The following is a 24,546-nucleotide window of genomic DNA, read 5'->3' as shown; positions in this document are numbered from 1 at the left end:
GATTGCAAAAGTTATTTCAAATATACCTTCTTGAGTTATTGCATCCCTGGAACCTAGATATTCCCATTGAAATCGCACAGTCTGAGACTGTTTTGAAACATGTCTTTTACCAACATTTCTGAGGCACACAACCTCAAATTAAGACAGATGGTTTACTTATCTTTCACACACAATTTTGCCCTCTAATTTCAAAGTGCTGCACACCTGTTGCTTGACATCCATCATCATCATCATCATCATCATCATTATGATCAGAACCCAAACCTGATCTTGGTTCAACCTCAGCATCCCAATCTTATCCTCTCCCAACATCGACTCCACAAGCTCCTGATGATTTACCGGCAGACCTCTGCCGATTACGCTTGTGGGACCTTCCAGTCTTCCTGTTTGTGATGATGCTGACCCGGGCTTCCTTTCTGGTGTGTGCTGACAGAAACTGTCGCATGGATTCGTAGACCTGGAGTGCTCGAGGGGTGTTCCGGAAGAAGTTGCTGGGTATCCAGTGATGGAGACTCGTCTTGCCTTGCACACCTTTCAGGACAGAGTACAAATTGTGCATGTTCAGGCCACTGAAGAGCACTGAGATATCAGCGCATGGCGGCAGTGGCATCTGAAGTAATTCGTTGAGTTGGAAGGCATGCAAGACACAGAGGTGCCACTGGGCAAATCCATGAGAAATTACAGGGTCAGGCATACTCACACGGACTCTCCTAGGATTGAGATTGATGTTTGCCAGCACCATTTCCGCTTCGATCTTGAACCGCTCGGACTCTGTCTCACTGTTGGCTGTAGGTGTTGATGCACGCCATGAAAGTGTTGATGCACGCCAACCTCTTCTTCTATGCCTCCTGCTCTGCCTCTGTGCAAAGAGCTGGATCCACCCAACGAGCAGGACAGAAATGTGAAGTTCAGTTTTTAATAGCTTGCTTTCCTCAGAATTGATCCAGTACAATGTTGCAAGAAGAGCTAACTGAAAGTCAGAATGGAAGGAGTCCAAGTCCTCACTCCTGCAAAGGCCTGGGGAGAGTACTCTGATCAGGAGGTGACGCTTTGCTTCCTGTGGCAGCACAGGTATCTGAGACAGGGAAGGCACCCTCCCATATCCATCCAGGTCGACCACAGGAGAGACCTTCAGACGCTGAAATCCAATGCCATTTCTAATGTAAACCAGGCACCTTGTGGTCTGCCCTGGCTTCTTTCTCTGAAGCATGTCTGCCAGGATCATGCCACTGAGCACTGCACACAGAAACTTTGCTGGCAACCAAGCACTTGGCAACTTGTGATTCTCCACCTGGACACGCGAGAAGAAGTACTGCTTGCTCAAGATGTTCACACACAAATTTGACATCTGTCCACTCTGATGGGCCTCAGCAACCCATACAGGAGCATTAATAAGAGTGCACAGCGGGGACTTGGACAGTTCACTTGACCGCTGGTGGTCACCTTCAAAGTAAGACTTCAAGAGCTTTGTTTCTCTCGTCTGATACATATCCATGGATGCAGTAACAAGACTCTCAATCTTCGTCTTGTCTGGAATGTGCCTCCAAACTTCATCCAGAGCTTCCCTACATGACTCTTTACCTCCTATCCAGCCAAGGAGATGCTGAAGCTGTGATTGGCGCTTGCTGCAGTTGCTTTCATACACTCCATATACATGACTCAGGAAAATGTTTAGTGTGGAAGGATCAACGTAGTCATTACCGGCTAGTGTGGCAAAAAGTGGCATGAGATCCTTCTGCACACCAAAGAATGTACAGAAAGACTGGAGGTGATAGATCTGCCCTGGAATGTAGAATCTGCCTTGTCCTGACTGCTCGACATTCTTCCACCTCAGATGTGTCAGCGGGATGTAGCCTCCTGCCAGGCCCATTACATAAAAGTCACTGTCTTTCCCTAGCACAGGGCACTGCCAGTGATTGGCAAGGCTGGCAATCTCTCTGTCAGCTTCAAACTGACTGAATGCGAAGCACACTCCAAACTCAGTCATTACCTGCTGCATGAGGTGTAAAGCCAGTGGTGGCAATACCAAACATTCATCTCCTCTATGAACATCCCTGACTGCTATGATACCCTCCTGGAACCTTTCAAGTTGTGTCTTATGCTTCTTGTCGTCCAGGTCAAAGCTTCCATCGAAGACCACATACGGGCGGCAGTGGCATTTGCGCATGTTGTGGAAGAAGAAGGTCATCTTGGACCTTAGCAGCTCATACTCTCCACCATGAGACATGGGATCTGCTCCTTCTGTCTCTTCCAGTATGTAATAGAGCAGACCGAAGCCGTCGACTACCAGTGCTGTGTTGTGCAGGCACAGGCTCTGTAAGAGCTTCCGCTCATGTCTGTTCACCAGCGAAGTGAGGCCCCGAATTCCCATGGTTGATGCTGGAAATTCTCCACCTCAAACTTTTAGACTCCTTCCCAGCAGTTTTTGTGATGTTGCAGTTGCCAGTGCTGTAAATAACAAACAATATTTCCATGATTTAGCAAATGTTCAAAGGACTACATCATTCTCAGAATAGGAAAAGCAGATGAATAATTTCTAAACCGGGAAGAACAGATAGCTCATAAAAACTTTTTGAAGCTTTCTTCAATAGCCCTCAACTTGTTATTGACATTGACTACCATGTACATCGACTTTACAGAGCTGAAGCTGACTGCAATAACACAAGGGCTTTTTCTTTGTTTTTGTTTGTTTGTTTGTTTTTTTTTTTTAGATTTGAGACTACAGTGCATCAGTCCCTATTAGCTATCAAGGGCAGAACAGTGTAGAGTGTTGTGGCTAAATTAGTTTTGGGAAATGGGGACATGAAGAGCTCTTTCCCAATTATTCAATCACAAAACTATGGCTACTTACCATGCTTTTTACCTTAAATCAATATTTCAACTGTAGCTTTTATCAAAGTAATTTACACAAAACAAAGTGGCACTGCCTCTTTCTTTCTCTTTATTGATATGTGCAACTTACCAAGTACATTACATCTAATAATCTTTAAGCCAAAATGCGATTTACAAAAGGGCTAAAAATACTCTTCTGCCATTTGGATTAGCTTGCAATATAAAACACTTATCAACAGCATCTAAGAAGAAACTTGTCTGGCTGATGTGATTTGTCCTCCCCATCTAGAACACTGTAGGTAGACAGAATGTTACGTGATGATCGATCATGCCCGAGCAATCCTATTTTACATCAAGCTGCATGCAATTCACTCTCTCAGAGTGCAAGATGGATGGATACTGCGTTGGCTCAATTTGTTATTGATTATTGATAATCAGTTGTAGAAAATTATAGCAAACTCTATCTGGTATGCGCTGAGATTGTATCCCTTTTGGCAAACCTTCTGGCTAATACTTTGCAGTTTGCCTTCCTTTATCCAACTGAAATTGTTAATATAGTGTATATGACAGCATTATTTGGGGAAGTTTATGTACTTCATTAGAGCAAATATCAACAGTTCTCCAAACAAGATCTGTATATTTCCACTTGTAAGTTTTGGTGTGCTGTTCTGGACTGTCACTTGTTTTGTTTTTTCTTTTCTTTTCTTTTCTTTTGTTTTGTTTTTGGCACCAGTGTACTTTTGCACTTCTTTATCAATTAACCTGCAAACATGCACAAACTCATTTCAAATATCCAACAGCCACAAATATTTGCATCTAACTGTGACCGAAGTCCAATAGAAATGGAATTTTTGCCATTGTGACACTTTACACTTGTTGGAATATGGCGATTGCAGCTAGTTTGCCCTGCGATAACTGCGTTGCACAAGGAGCAGACAGCACAGCACGACACGTGCAAAAGACGCTCATGGCACAGCAGTGAGCGCAGCCATTGATCTGAATGTAGCAATCTCATACATTGTAGCAATTACAGCAAAGTTTACTATGGTATCTTTAAAAAGATGTCTGTTTTTACTGCCTTTTTCTCGGTTTGTACAGAGTATCATGGTAGCAATTGATTGAGGTTTGGGATTGTTGTTTGTGTTATGTGTGTATGTTGGTGTGAGTGTGTGTGCGTGTGTGTGTGAATGAAAGATTGTGAAAAATGTGGTTACAAGACGAGGGTTAAAAGAATATAAAGAGAAAGGATATGAAAAGGGGGAAAGGTAATGAATGGAAAGATGATAAGGAGGTAAACCTGGAAAAATGAAACAAAAAGTATACGAAATAGAAAGTACACTTAAAATAAAAACAAATATAATGGAAGGAAAGAATGTAGAGAGAGTATTGGTCAATAGCACAATCAGGGTATGCGGTTGTGTAACAGGGGAAATATGAAAAAACTTGATGAAAATGCTTTTTTTGCTGTTGCAGCTGAGTGCTCAAATTTTCATTTCATGTAAAGAAAGAGTCAAAATTTTGCATTAAACTGCGCATAGATTAGCATTTTAGTTAGGGGTGTCGAATTACATTGAAATGACTAATATATTGGAAAAATTCATTTAAAAAAAGGAGAATGTTTTTTTCATCTGATATTGCTGTTAGATATTCCTGATAAATATCCCTTTCATTCACCACCAGCTCATAGCCATGACATATCACAAAATATGAATAAATTTCATATTTTCACTTCTCGAAATGGATGATCAATTTTGTAGGCATTATTTTGAATTCAAATAAAACCACTTTTACATATTTTATCATATTTCACTTTTGCCAAAGAGTGAAGAGGCGAAACTTTCAGGAATAGGTAACAGACATATAGTGGCCATTATTACGAATTTTTATGAAATTAGGGCTGGTACTTTGGAAGATATATTTTTCAGCAAAAAATTATCTGTAAAGTTTGACCTTGAATGTGCGCAAAGTGTTTGGATCAATTCTCATATTTGTAAACACAGTATAGAAGAATGAATGTGAGATTTATGATGACTTGAGTTGATATCCAAGCTGTGACTCTCAAACAATGACATATTAAGCCAAAATACTATGTTTTTGCTTATGATATCTTTAGAAATTGAACATGCATTGAAATATGAACACTGAACACTTATCATATGACCTTCATGCAGTATAACATGCTCGTGGATCGGTCTTTTTTATCCTCAGCAATTTGTAAAAATATAAAAAAAAATAAGTTCCTATTGCTCAAATTTGCTAAAATTTTCATACAATAGATTTCTACATATGTACAATTCATGGTTAAAAAAACAAGGATATTCAATAAGGGGAAAAGATTCTTTTAAGTAGTCAAATTAGGATAATACCTCACTGAAAATACTGAAAAACGGCTGCACTTATTTTTTCCTCAGCATTTGAAAATTGCTCAAAACTCAAAACTGGCTGAACATTCATTGGCAAACAGCACACCATATTGTAGTGTGTCTTCAGTACTTTCAGGAAAAGCAGAAAAATAAGCTGTTCCTCCATGCATAGCTGTACAGCATGGGTTAAAAGGTCACAATGTCACAAAAATAAGCCAGCATTACACTCCTACCAGGACGGGACTTCAGACCTCATAACTTTCTCCAGCTGAAAGAACCACTGTTTTTTATTGCATGCAAGCAATGCCAGGAAAAAATCCATTAATTAGATACCAAACACATAGGGGTAGACTTAAAATATGGACCTCAAATCTTGATTTTACGTAAGTTGCAAAACGCTTTTTTTTTGACGCATTACGTGGATTTTGGGGGACTTTTTGGTAATTAATCTTTAATAATTAACAGTAAATGAGTAGAAATTAGCTATTGTCTTACCACATGTGATTACTGATGTCTTAGCATGCTGCATGTGAATTTTTAAGTCAGTTGGTGCATTCTTTTAGAATTTACAATTTTTTAAAAGTGAGAAAGTCATGATTGCATACCCTGATTGTGCTTATCACCTATTATAAATCAAAATAAGGGAGGGATGAAAATGTTTGAAAAGAAAAGTGGAAAGCAAAGAAGAATTAAAGATTGAAAATAAATGAATCAAAACTGGATGAATAGATGAAGAGGATTAGGAAGGAAAGCAACAATTGTATAGTACTACATTCAGATCAAACGATCAACCCTTTATACTGCATGCACTGACATACAATTGTATTCATACTGTACCGATTGCTTGTGTACAGTCCAATACCAAGAGCACCATTTCAAGCAATCAAGGTTTCCCAACACTTAGAAAAGTGTTAAAACGTAACTTCTATTTAACTTCATGGGGACTCAGATGCAATTATTTTAGGTTACTGATTCTGAATAACAAGGGTGAGTTTGTGCATGTTTCAAAATCATTTGACCAGGAAGTATACACTACCGGTACAGGTACCGCCTTTGTTTTTTGTTTTTTTGTTTTTGTTTTTTTGTTTTTCTGTTTTTTCTGGGCCAGCCATACATGAAATAACAATTACAGGGAAGCCAACCATGGTTTCATTTTGCTACAACACACATTTCCCATAGACACCTGCCCAAGTATACTCAGGAATTGTTCTCAATCATGTCAATGGGTTAACATCAATTGTACAACTGTACACATTGTAGTGTTAATCACGAGTGTTATGCACTTGTCAATTGTAGTCCCAACCCCTGGGTACCCGGGGATGGCCGGGACTTGCAGCAAAGTTGGCTAGGGATTTCAGCATTTTTTCGCCCTAGTGGGTCGGGAATAGACCGGGCTTTGTCTGGGGAAATTCACTTATTTATCCCGGGTGGGTCCGGAGTATGCCGGGGTGTTGTCGGGAGAAATTCACTTATTTTGCCCCGGCGGGTCGGGCATATACAGGGATGTTGTCGGGGGAAATTCAATTACATATGTATTTTGCCCCGGTGGGTCGGGAATTGACCGGGCTTTGTCGGGGGGGATTCACTTATTTTGCCCCGGTGGGTGGGGAATAAACCGGGGCTTGTCGAGGAAAATTCGCTCTAACCAAATGGCAGGGATTTTGGGCGGGAATTTTGGCTGGGATTGAGCCGGATTTTGCTTGAGAGTTGACCGTGACCTGGCGTACCATTTCTAGTACGGTAATGTGACCATGAAATATTTCGCTTGACTAGCAATGCCCCGCTATTGAGGGCTCGGTCACACTGCCCCAAAGTGGCGTAAACGCATGAATCACGTATGACGCAAGAAAATCGAGCTTTATGCGATACATGCGCGATCTGCGCATTTCATGAGTTTGTGATCTGATGTAGAACCTTATTCATGAGTTTGTGATCTGATGTAGAACCTAATTCATATAACTGTTAGTTGTCCGCCGATGTGCGCCAGAACTGCGAAGGTTTCACATCAGACCAAATGCATGAAATTCGCAAATCGCGCATGTATCGCGTAAGGCTCGAATTTCTTACGCGATTCATGCGTAATTACGCGACTTTGGGGAAGTGCGAACGGGCCTCCAGATCCGGTTTTGAGCAACTCAAAACTCGGCTTCACGTAAAAGTTACGCAGTATTGCGCTGTTTTATGTACCGGTACTAGTAATTTTTGCATAGTTTGCGTAGTTCTTACGCGAACAATGCGCGAAATATGCATGGAATATCAGTGATTGTTTGCAAAAATGTTGCTGTTATCGCGTTCATGCATGCGTGGATGATTATCGCGTGATCTTTCCTTAGTTCTTGCGCAATTCATCGGTGATTTTTCAACGCATAACTCAGCAAAAATTCTCGATGGACAAGCACGCACAACCAAATTTCTTGCGTGATTCGTGCATTTACGCGACTTTTGGGCAGTGTGACCAGGCCCTGTGAGGGCCGGGGCTTGGCCGGGAATTTCTACGCAAATACTGCACGCCTTGTCGGGGACTTGGCCGGGGATTTCTACGCAAATACTGCCCGGCCTGTCGGGATGCAAATACTGCGCGGCCTGTCGGGGAATTGGCTGGGGATAAATTCTATGCAAATACTGCCCGGCCTGCCGGGGAATTGGCCGGGGATTTCTACTTCAATTTTGCCTGGCATGTCGGGGACTTAGAGGGGGATTTCCGTGCAAAATTTGCCCGACCTGTTGGAGACTTGGCCGGGACTTGGCCGGGTGGTGTAACATCCTGAAATTGCAAGTGGGATGCAAGTCCCGGCCATCCCCGGGTACCCAAGGGCCGGACTACAATTGACAAGTGCATTACATTTACTTACACAACCATCCATCCCCACATTTACAACTTACAAGTACAGTTGAACCTCTCGTATCCGGACAAGTCGGGACCGGGGCTCATCCGGATAAGGGATTTGGCCGGATACGGGAGACTCAATGCTTTATACATGTACATATACATACACATGTACTGATGTAGCTCATTGTAGTACCACATGTAGTAATGTGTATACTGCAACCTTTTCATTGTTACACTCAGTAACAGACCCCAAAATAGAGGTTCGTGTTTGCAAGAATGAAATCATTTTCTTTTATAAATTCTTGGGATGATTTACCTAAATAATTATGAAGAAATGTATCAAGTATTCACGTGTGTTTGTGTAGGAGTTCTCAAGGAGTTGGGAATCCCCCTTTCCTCCCGTAATTATTAAAAAAAGATTTAAAAAAATCAAGGCGATGTTTGATGCAACGGAACGCGGAAGTCGACGACGGGGTAGCAATATCACAAGTACATTACAGTTTATAAAATGGGTTCAAGAATGTAGCCAATAGGAAGCGCTGAAATGAGTCACCTGTGCTTTCGTTACTCAGTCCCATTGCACTGCGTGTTAAATCCTATTGCCGATCGTCTGTGCGCGCGGTGGCTCCTTTGAATTGCATGCATACGCGCTGTCAATCCTGTAAACAACTTCTAGTCCGGCCTTTCTTCCCTTGTGCATAACATGTGTGGCGTACGTATCATACGTACAGTGTACAGTAGACCAAGCGTTGTGGGACCGGACGCATACATGGAGTCACTTTGAAGGGCAAATCCAACAATTTAGCAGGTTAATTCTCACACCGTTTTCAGAGTATGTTGTCTAGTAGGCCTATATGAGGAGTCTATATCAACTCTTTAAGGTAAAGGGTGCATACAGTGGAAACTCGATATAACGAGATGGTCGGGACCGAGTCATTTTCCTCGTTATAGCCGATATCTCGTTATATCAGTAGGCATAAAAGAAGGCATAAAATAATGACATTAATTTGCACATGTGGGACTACCCATCATATTTCAATCAATACTGAAAACTTGATATTGTGTGTGAGGGAATTACTCACCTTTATGGGTAAGAAGATGTTTTTGCCAAGGAAATCCAATATCAAGAATGTGTTTCTTATTAATTGTAGATGTTTGAATTTGTAAATTTATATAGCTTGCGATTGTATCAAGATCGTCTGTGGATTGGTATGTGCATAGTTATCGTATGGGTGTGTGTTGTGTGGAAAGCTGTAATTGAATATGGTCTGCACAATGCTGTGTGTGTATGTGACACATTCTGTATGTACATTATGACTGCGTGTGTGTGAAGACGGGGAATTCCCTAAGTAGAAGGCCAATCACAGCATCAGATTGCCTCACACCTGCTAAACGTCATGATGATGTCATGTATACATATGGCCGTCCCACCACATTTTCTGCATGTATCAGTGTGCGTGCACACACACACTTCACACGTACAGCATGCAGTGCTAGCTGGAGTGCATTGAAGAAAATGATTATGTGTGTACAAGACAGTTTTGGGCGCATCAAGCTTTACAATCTCGGAAGATGATAGCACAGGCGAAGTAAAGCTTTACCGAAGGCATTTTGCTTTACCTCGCTATAGCAGGTTTGATTTACTATGTTTTTCTTTGTTTGGAAGTCACAAAATTTATCTCGTTATAGCAGTTATTTCGTTATAGCCGATCTCGCTATAAGAGTAGCATTTTACATAGACTTGTGTGGAAGGAAATTTGGGACCGAGAAAATTTCCTCGTTATAACCGATATCTCGTTATAGCAGTGTTCGTTATACCGAGTTTCCCCTGTATTCTATGTAAAATAAGTAAGTTTTCATGCGGAAACTTAAGTGTCCGGAAACCCAACCCCCCATCATACTTATACTGTATGTGCGGGATTTCCGAGTGCGACGTGCGTAAATGTTTGGGACGAACATCTTCGGACGTCTTGACCCACAAAGGTACGTGAAAAACGCTGAAAATGCTGTTAGTTTTCAAATTTTCGACCAATTTTATAAAACAAATGATGCACACATGTTTCACAATTGTAAATACCCTCGAGTGCACTATACGCCTACACTATCAAACGCACTCTATCCTGTGCATCATTTGTATATTATAAAATGGGTTCAAGAATGTAGCCAATTGGAAGCGCTGAAATGAGTCACGTGTGCGCTCATGATTTTCTTACTAACATGCACGGCCGTGCAAAAAAGGTAAAGTCACTGACGTCACAATGTTTACACTAGCAGTGCACACTCAATCAGTTGTTACATGTGCGTCGCGTGCTACTATACGCGCTGTCAATCCTGTAAACAACTTCTAGTTCGGGCTGCCAGCGGCCTTTCTTGTGTGCATAACATGTGGCGTACGTATATTCTATACGTACAGTACTTATATGGGCGGGATTTCCGAGTATGACGTGCGTTAATGTTTGGGACGAACATCTTCGGACATCTTAACTTTTGAGCGAGTGCTACATGTAGCTGACTGGTATTGACCCACAAAAGTACATGGAAAATGCTGTTAGTTTTCGACTCATTTTATAAATCAAATGTGACGCAGGATAAACGCACTCATAGGCCGAAGTTACGTTTCATCTCTTTTTATTCCGCTCAAAAGTAAATAAAGGAAAAACCTGTGTTTGGAGTAAACAAACAGCAAAACAAACAAATGAATATTTACAAGTCATTGAAACACGTTCATAAACACGTTCAACATAGAGAAAGATAGATACATGTGTTACTGCACCAAAGAGGTAACATGTACTGTGAATAACAAACTGAACGTATGATGTTTACTCAACAATACATCATAGTATGTAACCATGTAAAAGAAAAGAATGATTCAATGAGAAATTCTCAGCTAAGCCAGCTATCACATCACAATGCATCACTGCATAAGTCCATATGAAAAAGTGTATGTAAAAGACTATCAAACCCATCACTCACTCAACAGAAGTGAAGATAACAAGAATACAAAGCAAAAAGAATGTGACGTCAAGAAGACTATCCATATCAGTAAACTGTAAACTAGGCATTAACAATGTTTACCAATACATTATATTAAATATTCCATAATGATTGTATCTTTGTAGTCTGACACATCAACTAGTCTCTCCATACTAACACTATTTCCCATTCATCATAGCTAAATGCAAGTAAAGCATGAGAAACCATTAAAACCATAGAAATAACCATAGCTCTGGATTAAAGATAATCCAACTGAAACATAGACAAGTATAGAATTACAGAAACTCTACTCACTGTCTGGAAAATACATGTTGACACAAATGATCTAATAAATCAACAAAACATCTTTATGAGACTCACCCTGGCCACCTAGCCTGTGCTCATAAGGAATGTACAGTAACTGGCAAGTGAATGTCCAGTTACAGAATTACAGAAATTCTGCTGGCTCCATGTTTGCAGAACCTAGTAAATTAATAACACATCATGAAACAATAAACATATGGGCTAACTGAAAGTGGTAAAAGAACATCAAAACTGTAACTGAAATTAGCTCACAATATACCACTGTTTTGGAGATTATAGTTTCATATGTTGTAAACCAAATAAGTTGTTAAACAATTCAGTTTGTCTGAAGAATACACAATAGCAGTAAGTTAAGAAATGCTACAAAAGCCATAAATCCAAGTTCATACTATTTCTTTGACCAAAAGCCATGCATCTTGAATTTGCTTCATGAATACATAAATGGCTAATCTTATTCTGTATTCCTACTAAATGAATGATAAATATGCAACTAAGGTAAATATGTGGCATCTAAAATACTAAATGAGATAACTCTACTTAAACAAGGAGAACTAAGGTAACAAAGTATTCAGCCATACAGTGCATGTGTACATAGTGCATGCCTTCCTTGGCTCTACTGAGTCTTATCTCGTTGCCATTGTAACAAGAGGGACTGGTCAGCGAGAGTAGGCACACAAAGTCACTGCACTCTGTGCCATTGCACTCTGCACTATGTCCTATTACCTTCACATAAACATATATGTACAATGTATATACAACGCCTTCCTACACACATGCACACTGAGGTAACCAATCTCTCCCTCTCTCTCTCTCTCTCTCTGTCTCATTCTGTCTCTCCCTCTCCACCTCACTCTTTCTCTCTCTGCCAGCTTGCACTCTCCACTCACATCCAAACTTCCATCTAATTTGCATATGCTCGCTTCCATGTAGTAACCAGTAGGGCTACACACTGCCCTATGAGGTGGAATATCTACACACTCTCTTTCATACACACAGCCACACACAGCTTAGCATCAAGTACAAACAACTAGTCCTTTGTTCTTGCATCTCGAAGTTCCTTGCAACATAGCATGGTATAGCTATGAGACAACTCACCAAACTCTTCAAAAGTTTCTTTAACTACATACGCATACTCTAGCTACAAATATGTACTACTATGTAACATATTACTAATATATAACTAACACACAAGTTCAATTTTGTTATTAAACTTGTTACCTTCAGTCATATAGCATATAACTATGCACAAGTTATACAGTACATCACTCAAACTTGCATGAGTTGGAAACTTTCATCATCATTTTGTCACTCGAACTAAAAAATCAGATCATATCAGCCCAATCTTACAGTCCCTTCACTGGCTACAGATCCAAGACAGAATCATCTTCAAAGTTCTCCTTCTCATTTTCAAAATCAACCACAACCTCGCACCACCCTACCTTCAAGATCTTGTTTCTCTCCACTCTGCATCCACATCCTCCACAACCAGACGTCTTCGTTCCGCCACCACTGCCAATCTTCAGTTATCCTCTGGACCTCGTACCAACACACGTTATGGTGATCGTGCCTTTTCCTCTCTTGCTCCTAAACTATGGAACAATCTTCCCGTCAGCATCCGACAAGCCAATACACTAGATTCATTTAAGTCAAACCTCAAAACATATCTCTTTAGGAAGTGTTATCTGTGTCGGTAGTGTACTAGTGTTTGTAATTGTTGTCATATATATGATTGTTGCTGTACTTATATGTGGATTGCTTATTGTTTTCTTCTTCACTCGTTCTCTATCTTTGTTTTTCCCCAGCGCTTAGAAATATGATATTAAGCGCTTTATAAATGTTATGTATTATTATTATTATTATTATCAATACTTGAAATATTACCTCTAAATCAAGTCAAACAAGTATACAACTTTCAGTATTTATACTCTGTGAATGGAACTAACAGGAAATCAATAAAAGATACAGAAACATACCTTCAGGCTGCAGATTTGTTGGGCAAATTTCAGATTTGAGGAGATGCTCTGTGGGAGATGTTCACCTTGGTAGAGCAGCTAGAACAATGGCAAATTTGGGGTCTTTGTGCACCCACAAAGAACTCTCTAGCAGCTCTTAGCTGGCTTGGGATTAAATATGCAAATTAAGCTACTTGCAGACTGCTCCACTCTTAATGAGGGGGGGGGGGTGCATCTCAGGAGGGGGCATCTGCAGGGTCAAATATACTGGGGACAACTTTACTGCTGCACTTTTGCAATGTTACACACTTCCCTGCTTGAGGGTTTGTGTCCCACATAACCCACTGAATACAAACAGTAAAAGTAAGCTAACATCAAAATCAATTTGAACATACCACATCATAAAACTTACTTATATTGAATTAACATCTGCATTATAAGAAGATTTGACTTTGCAACATCTGCGATGATGCTGAGATGTGACTGATTATGTATTTCAGCATTGATTTCTCTCACAGATGAGCGAGGTAGATTGTGTGGGTTTGGATGGTGACCTGCTGTTGTTCTTGAAGACCGTCTTGGAACATAAGAAGATTCAGGTTCGTGATCGTCACACGCTTGCGTTTGAATCTTGGGTTGGTCACCAATTTCGTCTGCAGGTGGGTTTGGTATGGACTGATCATTACTGTCATGTTCATCTTCGCCATCTGCAGAATCATCTTCCAACACAGGTAATACGCCATCTTGTGACAAATCACTGTGAATACTTGTTGAAATCTCTGCTGGTGTCTCATTCACCACTTCATGAGTTGGGGGAGTTTCCTCTCTAGGAATGGGAGTAGGTACGTGAACTACGAAGTCGTTCAAACATTCGTCATCATCATCAGATCTGTCCAGTTCACTATCTGACTTGCTTGATGAAGTGGGTTTAATCTCATCATCTGGCTCGACATGCAGTCCCATGTCTTCGACAAGTGTCTTAGAATCGAGCAAATCTCTTCTGTGGAGAGTTTTTCGCTCCGACTCTCTACCAGACACAGGCTCAACAACATAAGCATGTCCACCGCTTTCCAAACGTTTGACCACCTTGTAAGGCCTTGATTCCCAAGTGTCTTGTATCTTGTTCCGGCCTTTAACAGTACGGTTTCTAATGAAAACTCTGGCTCCAACAGGGAGATCCACATCAGTAGCCTTGCGGTCATTCAACGCTCTTCGTCGCAGTGCCTCCTGCTCTGTTCTCTTTGCTGCCAACTCAAATGCTTGGTTGAGTTTACTGTGATGGTCTGCGATCCAACTATCTAATTCTTGCTTCTCTTCCGAGTGTGTGCTGACACCAAGTAGGTGGTCTATTGGTAACACTGGGTCTCGTCCGAAGAACAGATAGTGTGGTGTATACCCGGTTGATGAGTGAGGTGTGCTGTTGTATGAGTACACTAGCTCAGGTAGGAAGTCAGGCCATTTCCTCTTGTGTTCTGGAGGCAGTGTCCTCAATCTGTCGTGTAAAGTCCGGTTGAACCTCTCGCATTGCCCGTTACCCTCTGGGTGATAGGGCGTTGTCCGGCTCTTGGCTATGCCATACACTTTGCAAAGCTCTTGTATGATCTTGCTTTCAAAGTTGCGGCCTTGGTCGCTATGGATGCGTCGTGGAACGCCAAACCTAACAAACCAATCTCGGACTAGTACACGGGCGACAGTGGACGCTTTCTGATCACGGGTAGGAATGACTTGAGTGAACTTTGTGAATACATCGGTGAGGACAAGTACATTTTCAATTCCACTGCTGCTCCTTTCCAGCACTGTGAAATCCATTGCAAGTATCTCCAGGGGCCTTGTCGCTGTCAGGGATCCCATTGTGGGATGAAGGCGCTTCCCTGCTTTGGCCAAAGTACATCTCTGGCATTTCAGACAGTAGTCTGAGATGTCTGATGACATACCTGGCCAATAGCACCTGGTCCTTGCAAGAGCAAACGTCTTCTCGTACGCTTGATGACCTGCTTGATCATGGATAGAGCTGAGTACTCTATCTTTCAAGCAGCTTGGGAGTAGTAGCTGTAGCACTTCCTCCCCTCGATCGTGAATGACGCGGTAAAGGACACCATCCTCTTCCTTCACCTTCTTCCAGCATCTCAACAGTTTACGAGAATACTTGCCCTCTTTCATCAGTTGCCGTCGGGTAGGTGGATGCCCTTTACTCCAGAAGTGATAGAACCTGCTTAGTCCCTCATCAGACTGTTGAAGGCACCTTAGGTCATCCCTGGACATGGAAGGCAAAGGGGAAACTGTCTTTGGCTCCATACTCTTTGACCGGGTATGCACCTCATTCAACAGTCCATGTGTCATTCCTTCATAGATACCTGCACGAACTTCTGGCGGCACAGGAGTAGGATTATCAGCAATGACTTGTTCTTGCTGAACAGATGTCAGGGTGACTTCTTCCAGTCGAGCAGAAGTAGGCTGAACACCATGTTGTGTCTTCCTGCTCAGTGAGTCGGCGTTTCCATTGGACTTCCCTGATCGGTACTTGATCTTAAACCGGAATTGAGCAAGGTCAGCAGCCCACCTAGTCTCAGTTGCTCCTAACTTTGCAGTGGTCTGTAGATAGCTGAGGGGATTGTTGTCCGTGTAGACCTCAAATTCGGCACCAATGAGTAGATCACGAAATTTCTCAGTGATTGCCCACTTTAGAGCAAGCAATTCCAATTTCATGCTCGAGTAGTTGTTCATATTGCGCTCATTGGGTTTTAAGCTCCTACTGGCATAGGCAACGACCACTTTCCTCTGTCCCTGCACCTGAGAGAGAACAGCACCTAAGCCGAAATAACTGGCATCCGTCTCCAGGATAAATGGCAGCTCAAAGTCGGGGTAGCCTAACACAGGGGGTGATACAAGTGCTTCTTTGAGGGTGACAAAGGCTTTCTCACACTCCGCGGTCCAGTCTGTTGAGACGTTTCTTGTGTTATTATGCCTGGTCTTCTTCTTTGTGGTTTTCCTAACATCTTCTGGCTGTTTCAGGAGGTTATGGAGGGGTGCTGCGATCTGCGCGTAGCCTTGAACGAATCAACGATAATAGCCAGACAGCCCTAGAAAACCTCGGAGATCTCGCTCTGTCACTGGTCGAGGCCATTCCTGCACTGCACGTACCTTCTCTGGATCTGGAGTTGTACCTTCACTTGACACTACATGCCCCAAGTAATGTACCTTCGTCCTGAAAAGTTGACACTTTTCAGGCTTGACTTTCAGGTTCAGTGTAGCTAAGCGAGAAAGCACCGTCTCAAGCCTGTGCAGGGTCTCTTCAAATGTAGCACCAAATATCAGGATGTCATCGAGATACACCAGAAGAGACTGGAAATTGAGGTCTCCAAAGGCCTTATCCATCACACGCATGAATGTCGCCGGGGCGTTGCACAGTCCGAACGGCATTCTGGTGTACTCATAAAGCCCACCTGTTCCAGTTCTAAAGGCTGTCTTCTCGATGTCCTCTTCGGCTACTGGAAGCTGGTTGAATCCATGAGCCAGATCTAAGGAGCAGAAGTATTTTGCTCCCTTGAGTGCTTGCAGAGCCTCCTCGATCCGTGGGAGAGGGTACGCATCTTTATGTGTCTTAGAATTAAGAGCCCGGTAATCAACGCAGACCCTCAATTTACCGTCCTTCTTTCTCACAAGAACGATGGGTGACGCATAAGGACTGGACGACTCTCGGATGATTCCCCTCTCCAGTGACTTCTTGAGATAGTCTCTCACTTCGTCCCAGTGATGTGGAGGGATTCTGCGATATGGGATCTTCACTGGCCTGTCATCTTCCGTTACAATCCTGTGACTGACAAGGTCACAATATCCTATGTCTTCGTCATCCTTGCTGAAAGTGTTCTGGAATTTGGAGAGGGTTGTGAGGAGTTGCCTTTGCTGGTCATTGGTAAGCTCACCAACATCTAACCTGGATACAAGTTCATCAACATCACCACTGTGTAATCCTTGATCGACGATGGAGGCAGGCTTCAATACACCGATGGGGGTTCGTGGTGGAAGGTACACATCTTTATCGCTGAAGTTAGCCACCTGCATGGGCACTCTACCCTTGTCGTCCACTGTCACCAACGCAGCTCCTAGGGTAACTCCTTGTGGTAATTCAGCTACATGGGACACATGACGCTCAATGAGGACCTCTCGTCTCTGCCCAACTGAAGCGGGTTCACAGGATCCATCTATTACTGTTACTGTGCGAGCTGGAATTAAAATAGCAGTATTTCCTGCAATTCTAACAGTTCTGATATCAGCTTGGGGCCTATACACTTGGAGTGCATAGAGCATGTTGACATGTGCTTCATTGCCATACTCTTTGACCTTCTGCAAATATTGATCCCCATGTATGGACTGCAGCTCTGCCTGAACATCCCTCAATACATTAGAACCAAGGACCACTGGAATTCTCCTCTTTCTTGATTCTACTGGAGTATTGACGGGGTCTTTAACAACTAAAAATCCTAGATTGTAGAAAGTATGATTGAAGACTGTAATTGGGAGCTCAATGTATCCAACGAAGGGTATGTCTGCTCCTTGTGACGCAGAGATTTGGATGATTGACGACACATTCACTAGCTCAAAATCCTGAGCTAGATTTTCCTTGAAGAAACTCTCTGTAAGCGTAGAGACTTCAGCTCCAGTGTCAATCAAACATCTAACCTCTGTGTCACCAAGCTTGATGCTAACCTCCGGACAGTCTCCCACCGCTCGTCTTATAATTGAGCTTCCCTGTAACACCGTCTCGCCCACCACTTGGCTCTCAGTAGCAGGCTGGTCTAGTTTGACGACTGCTGAGTAGTCTGCGAAGAAGGATGTGAGGTTGGAGTTTGGTCATTCATTATGGGTGCATGCGTTTTCGGGCAGTGTTTCCTCAGGTGTCCTGGCTCGTTGCAGAGCCAACATTTTCGTGTGTTTCCCTCACTTGGTCGTGGTGGTCGCTGTGGCTTGGATAGAAGGGTGAGCAGAGACTCAATTTGTTTCTGCTGGGCAGCGATCTGCTTGGCTTGTTGGCGGACAGTGTCTTCCATGTTGTCACCAACATTTACACCTTGCACTGTGACATCTCGCTTCCCCTTTCCTTTCTCTCTCCGACCCATGAGTTCTAAGACCAGATCCCTGGTGTCGAAGAAGGACATCTGTGGATGATCGCTCGAAAGACGTCTCAGCTCCATCCTCATCCCTTCATCCCTAACTGCTTCCGCTAGGCGATCCTTGAGTTGGGTTTCCCTGGTGCGCTTGAGGGTGGAATCAAGGAGAACCATCCTGTCAAACAGTTTGACGAGCTCGAGGGAAAGTGACACAATATCCTCCCCCTCTGTTTGTCGGTACCCATAAAACCTTTGTTGAAGCTGAGCTAGGTTACTGGTATCTTCGAAAACCTTGGACAGCACCTGGAAGATTTTATGGGGACATGTTTTGATATCCTCACCTCTACCCAGGATCTCGCGGCGAGCCTTCCCAAAGAGATGCTCCAGTATGAACGCTGCTTGTTCCTCTGGCCGGAGATTCTTGGATGCCATGACCATCTGGGCATCCTCTATCCAGTCCTCCGCAGAAGGATCACCAGACCTTTCAGGCCGACCGCTGAACCTCTCCAGCTTCCTACCTGCAGAAATATAAAGTGTCCTCGTCAAGGAGGGATCAGGGAGTGGACGATTGGCTGTACTTGCGGTGGCTTGGTCATCTCCTGCTGATGATTGAGCATCATCTCTGGCAGCCGTTGACTTCTTCAGCTCTTGTAACTCTTCCTTTGCCATCTTCGCTTCTTGTTCCTTCTTGTCCATGGCAGTCTTCATCATCTCCATCATCTTCTCCATCTCCTCCAGCCGTTTCTCAAAATCTGGCTTGTCTTGAGACATATTGAAAAGAAAGGGAGAACAGGACAAAAGAAAACAAAATGCAAAATACAACTGACTCAAAACACTATTGAGTACACAGATGAACAACTACTGTTATAGACTACAATAACTAGGAGTCATCTTTCTTGGAAGAGTAGAAGGGAACCAGCCATCAGTCACACGTTCAGCCGTCGTTGATGCACCATCCTTCAGAAGAGCGAGAAGTCAGCGTCCCTCAGACTTTCATCACAGGAACTCGGAGGTGGGTCCACAGTCACTGCAGGCCATCAGTTGGTGTCACAGCAGGGAGTCATCAGGGGTCACGCACCGCTCACCGGCAGCCAGGGTTTGAGTTGAGTGTCAGGAATATCCTGCCGACTACGCCAAAATGTGACGCAGGATAAACGCACTCATAGGCCGAAGTTACGTTTCATCTCTTTTTATTCCGCTCAAAAGTAAATAAAGGAAAAACCTGTGTTTGGAGTAAACAAACAGCAAAACAAACAAATGAATATTTACAAGTCATTGAAACACGTTCATAAACACGTTCAACATAGAGAAAGATAGATACATGTGTTACTGCACCAAAGAGGTAACATGTACTGTGAATAACAAACTGAACGTATGATGTTTACTCAACAATACATCATAGTATGTAACCATGTAAAAGAAAAGAATGATTCAATGAGAAATTCTCAGCTAAGCCAGCTATCACATCACAATGCATCACTGCATAAGTCCATATGAAAAAGTGTATGTAAAAGACTATCAAACCCATCACTCACTCAACAGAAGTGAAGATAACAAGAATACAAAGCAAAAAGAATGTGACGTCAAGAAGACTATCCATATCAGTAAACTGTAAACTAGGCATTAACAATGTTTACCAATACATTATATTAAATATTCCATAATGATTGTATCTTTGTAGTCTGACACATCAACTAGTCTCTCCATACTAACACTATTTCCCATTCATCATAGCTAAATGCAAGTAAAGCATGAGAAACCATTAAAACCATAGAAATAACCATAGCTCTGGATTAAAGATAATCCAACTGAAACATAGACAAGTATAGAATTACAGAAACTCTACTCACTGTCTGGAAAATACATGTTGACACAAATGATCTAATAAATCAACAAAACATCTTTATGAGACTCACCCTGGCCACCTAGCCTGTGCTCATAAGGAATGTACAGTAACTGGCAAGTGAATGTCCAGTTACAGAATTACAGAAATTCTGCTGGCTCCATGTTTGCAGAACCTAGTAAATTAATAACACATCATGAAACAATAAACATATGGGCTAACTGAAAGTGGTAAAAGAACATCAAAACTGTAACTGAAATTAGCTCACAATATACCACTGTTTTGGAGATTATAGTTTCATATGTTGTAAACCAAATAAGTTGTTAAACAATTCAGTTTGTCTGAAGAATACACAATAGCAGTAAGTTAAGAAATGCTACAAAAGCCATAAATCCAAGTTCATACTATTTCTTTGACCAAAAGCCATGCATCTTGAATTTGCTTCATGAATACATAAATGGCTAATCTTATTCTGTATTCCTACTAAATGAATGATAAATATGCAACTAAGGTACATATGTGGCATCTAAAATACTAAATGAGATAATTGGCAAACTAATATCCGAGAAATTATTTACATCACCTTTCCACAACTCTACTTAAACAAGGAGAACTAAGGTAACAAAGTATTCAGCCATACAGTGCATGTGTACATAGTGCACGCCTTCCTTGGCTCTACTGAGTCTTATCTCGTTGCCATCGTAACAAGAGGGACTGGTCAGCGAGAGTAGGCACACAAAGTCACTGCACTCTGTGCCATTGCACTCTGCACTATGTCCTATTACCTTCACATAAACATATATGTACAATGTATATACAACGCCTTCCTACACACATGCACACTGAGGTAACCAATCTCTCCCTCTCTCTCTCTCTCTCTCTCTCTGTCTCATTCTGTCTCTCCCTCTCCACCTCACTCTTTCTCTCTCTGCCAGCTTGCACTCTCCACTCACATCCAAACTTCCATCTAATTTGCATATGCTCGCTTCCATGTAGTAACCAGTAGGGCTACACACTGCCCTATGAGGTGGAATATCTACACACTCTCTTTCATACACACAGCCACACACAGCTTAGCATCAAGTACAAACAACTAGTCCTTTGTTCTTGCATCTCGAAGTTCCTTGCAACATAGCATGGTATAGCTATGAGACAACTCACCAAACTCTTCAAAAGTTTCTTTAACTACATACGCATACTCTAGCTACAAATATGTACTACTATGTAACATATTACTAATATATAACTAACACACAAGTTCAATTTTGTTATTAAACTTGTTACCTTCAGTCATATAACATATAACTATGCACAAGTTATACAGTACACCACTCAAACTTGCATGAGTTGGAAACTTTCATCATCAATACTTGAAATATTACCTCTAAATCAAGTCAAACAAGTATACAACTTTCAGTATTTATACTCTGTGAATGGAACTAACAGGAAATCAATAAAAGATACAGAAACATATCTTCAGGCTGCAGATTTGTTGGGCAAATTTCAGATTTGAGGAGATGCTCTGTGGGAGATGTTCACCTTGGTAGAGCAGCTAGAACAATGGCAAATTTGGGGTCTTTGTGCACCCACAAAGAACTCTCTAGCAGCTCTTAGCTGGCTTGGGATTAAATATGCAAATTAAGCTACTTGCAGACTGCTCCACTCTTAATGAGGGGGGGTGCATCTCAGGAGGGGGCATCTGCAGGGTCAAATATACTGGGGACAACTTTACTGCTGCACTTTTGCAATGTTACACAAATAATACAGGTTTGAGTTTGTGACGTTAGTGGAGATGCAGCTCACTCTCGGGTATTTACAATGTATGTAGTGCAACATGCAACTCGGCTTCGCCTCGTGCATGTTTCACAATTGTGTAGTAAAATACCCTCGGCTCGAGTGCGCTACATCTCCACTATCAACGCACTCTCACCTGTGTATTATTTGTAATGCCTAATTGTATATCATTAACAATATGATTGTCATAATGTCAAATCAGCACACTGGTTTTGATTGACAATTACCGTTTGGTGATATAATCATAGACTAGAACTAGTGCATAAAAATGATGAGCCAGACACACGCGCACACCATGGCCAGACACCAGCACATGTAGCCCAACGGCCGACGACCACGCAGGATCTAGACACAAACGCCCTGCTGATACGGTGTGTTGACTTGCAGTGCCGTAGTGGGTGAAATTAGCTCGTGCGGTGTCCCGGGGAAGCTCAAGCAACTACACTAGCCAGCCAGCGCCAGCCAGGTCCTGTCGTACAGTACTTAGTTTATAAGAAAGGTTGGGAAGAGATAAAAATCGTACTCACGAATGCTGAATGTTGTACACAATCAAACGGGAAGTAGAGTAAGCGTCTCTTCCGCCAATCCAGCAGCTAGGGTGATTCTTGATTGCCTCCTCAGCTACCAACTTTTGAAGTCGGATACAATATTTACACAGTACGCGTGATGTACATAGTCCAGGGTACGTACGTCAGGAGGTGAGCTCCGCCGCACTCCCATCCCAGATTGCAGTGTTGTGATACTAATATTGGATGGCCTTGAGGTTAATACAAGGAAATATTGGACGAGCTATGCACAAATATTGGACGAGTCGAAGACGAGTCCAATATTTTGCTTAGCGAGTCCAATATTTCCTTGAATTAACCGCAAATAGGACATCCAATAATATCATTATTATCCTACGGAGGATTTTAGCAAAGAATATTTCTACCTACCCTGTCTCTGAGTGCTGTATGGTCTCCCACTGTACTTGATCCTGACATGGGGTATGGCACACTCTTCAGGGCAAGTTAATCCACTTCATTCCCAGATAAACAGTGATCTGTGTATTTTGATGTACAATTTTAACTGATTGATATATGAAATTTGTTTCTATAAACACATAATTTTAGGAAAAACGCTATTTTAGTTAAATCGTGATTGACCAATCACAGACGTTTTTACTTTCATATTTCGGGTCATCTCGTATATCTCAACCAATCACGGTGCAGTTTATAAAAAACTTTGGGGGAATCCCCCTCTTGCCGTCCAATATTTTGAATATTGGTCGCCTCGGCAAAAAATATTGGTCGAGCTCAACAAACTTTCTAAGTGGGTCAGAGGTTATGAGGTGCGTTGACAAAATAACACTTGTATCTGGGCTCTAAAAATCCTCTGTATGGATAATAATAGTATTTATTTGATTGCTTCGCATTCATTCGGCATCATCGAGGCACACTGTACTGTGTTCGCGTACGGTACGGGTACCCACATCACACGGTCTCAAAAAGTGAAACGCTGCAATGTCTAGGCATGCTATATAGCCAATGAGAGGAGCTGAAGAGACTGGAGGCACTGTAGACCAAAGACAACAGGGGCGTCGATTTGGTGGGGGAGGGGGGAGGGGGGGGGGGGGGAGAGGGGAGGAGGTGGGGAGGGGAGGAGGCAGTTGCCCCTCTAATAAGAGATGAAATTATGGGGGGGGGGGACAAAAATAGTATGATAGAGAATTTCCCGACCCGATTATTCCCTAATAAATCCCGATATTAGAGGATTTTCTTGCTCTTTTGATAGAAAACTGTCCAAATATTTTGTCCAAAGTGTGCACCAAATTGCTGTATTTCAATTCTGAAAATACAAAATCTCTCTCACGTGGGAGGGGAATACCCCTTCCCACACCCTCCCCCGTTTGGTCCTTCTCCAATACACTTAAACAGATTTCACAAAACCAAAAAGTGTGGACCAGATATCCCTGACTTCACTTAAATTACAAAAAAAAAAGTTCCTTCAGGTGGGAGGAGATATCTTTCAATTCACCCTTTCCCTGTTTGGTTTCCCTTCATAAATTTAGTAGGGCCTACACTAAAAGTCTTGGGGGATTGACAGCTTCCCAAATTCCATCCAAAAATGTGTTTACAAGATAACTTCATTTGACGTCTAAAGCAATCCCTCGTATGCAATAAATTGCATCTGTCCCGGAGAACAAGGGAGGCAAACATATCACTTTGTCCCCAGCAATTCCAGAAATGAGGAATATCATCTTGCTTTTTGATAGAAAACTTTCCAATTATTTCATTGATTGTGCATCAGATTGTTGAATTTCAATTCTGAAAATCCAAAATCTCCCACACCCTCCCCCGTTAGGTCCCCTTCCACACATAATTTTGGTAGGCCTATACACTTGGGGGATTGACAAATTTCAGAATATTTCATCTAAAAGTGTGCATCATCATATTCCGGTCACTTCAGTTCAACTACATGTACATTCATTGACAAACGTTCCCTCATTTTCTTTTAATTTACCCTTTCCCCGCTCACTTCCTTTCCA

The 24,546-nt window shown here is 42.2% G+C and overlaps 1 protein-coding gene across 1 annotated transcript; it reads right to left on the bottom strand.

Moving 5' to 3' along the window:
• Positions 1–286: 286 nt before the first annotated feature.
• On the bottom strand, positions 287–22,639 carry LOC139731599 (single-strand DNA endonuclease ASTE1-like). Its single transcript, XM_071642488.1, has 2 exons — positions 22,547–22,639; positions 287–2,448 (listed from the first exon to the last, which is right to left on the bottom strand). The coding sequence occupies exon 2, from the start codon at positions 2,369–2,371 to the stop codon at positions 296–298; it is 2,076 nt and encodes a 691-aa protein (XP_071498589.1). The 5' UTR covers positions 2,372–2,448; positions 22,547–22,639; the 3' UTR covers positions 287–295.
• Between the last annotated feature and the right edge of the window lie 1,907 nt (positions 22,640–24,546).

Source organism: Diadema antillarum, unplaced genomic scaffold (genome assembly GCF_040938485.1).
Source record: "Diadema antillarum isolate AM-2024a unplaced genomic scaffold, OU_Dant_1.0 seq00000382_RagTag, whole genome shotgun sequence".
NCBI classification, from domain to species: Eukaryota; Metazoa; Echinodermata; class Echinoidea; order Diadematoida; family Diadematidae; genus Diadema; species Diadema antillarum.
Note: the sequence above shows the minus strand (reverse complement) of the source record. Positions and strands in the feature narration are given on the sequence as shown.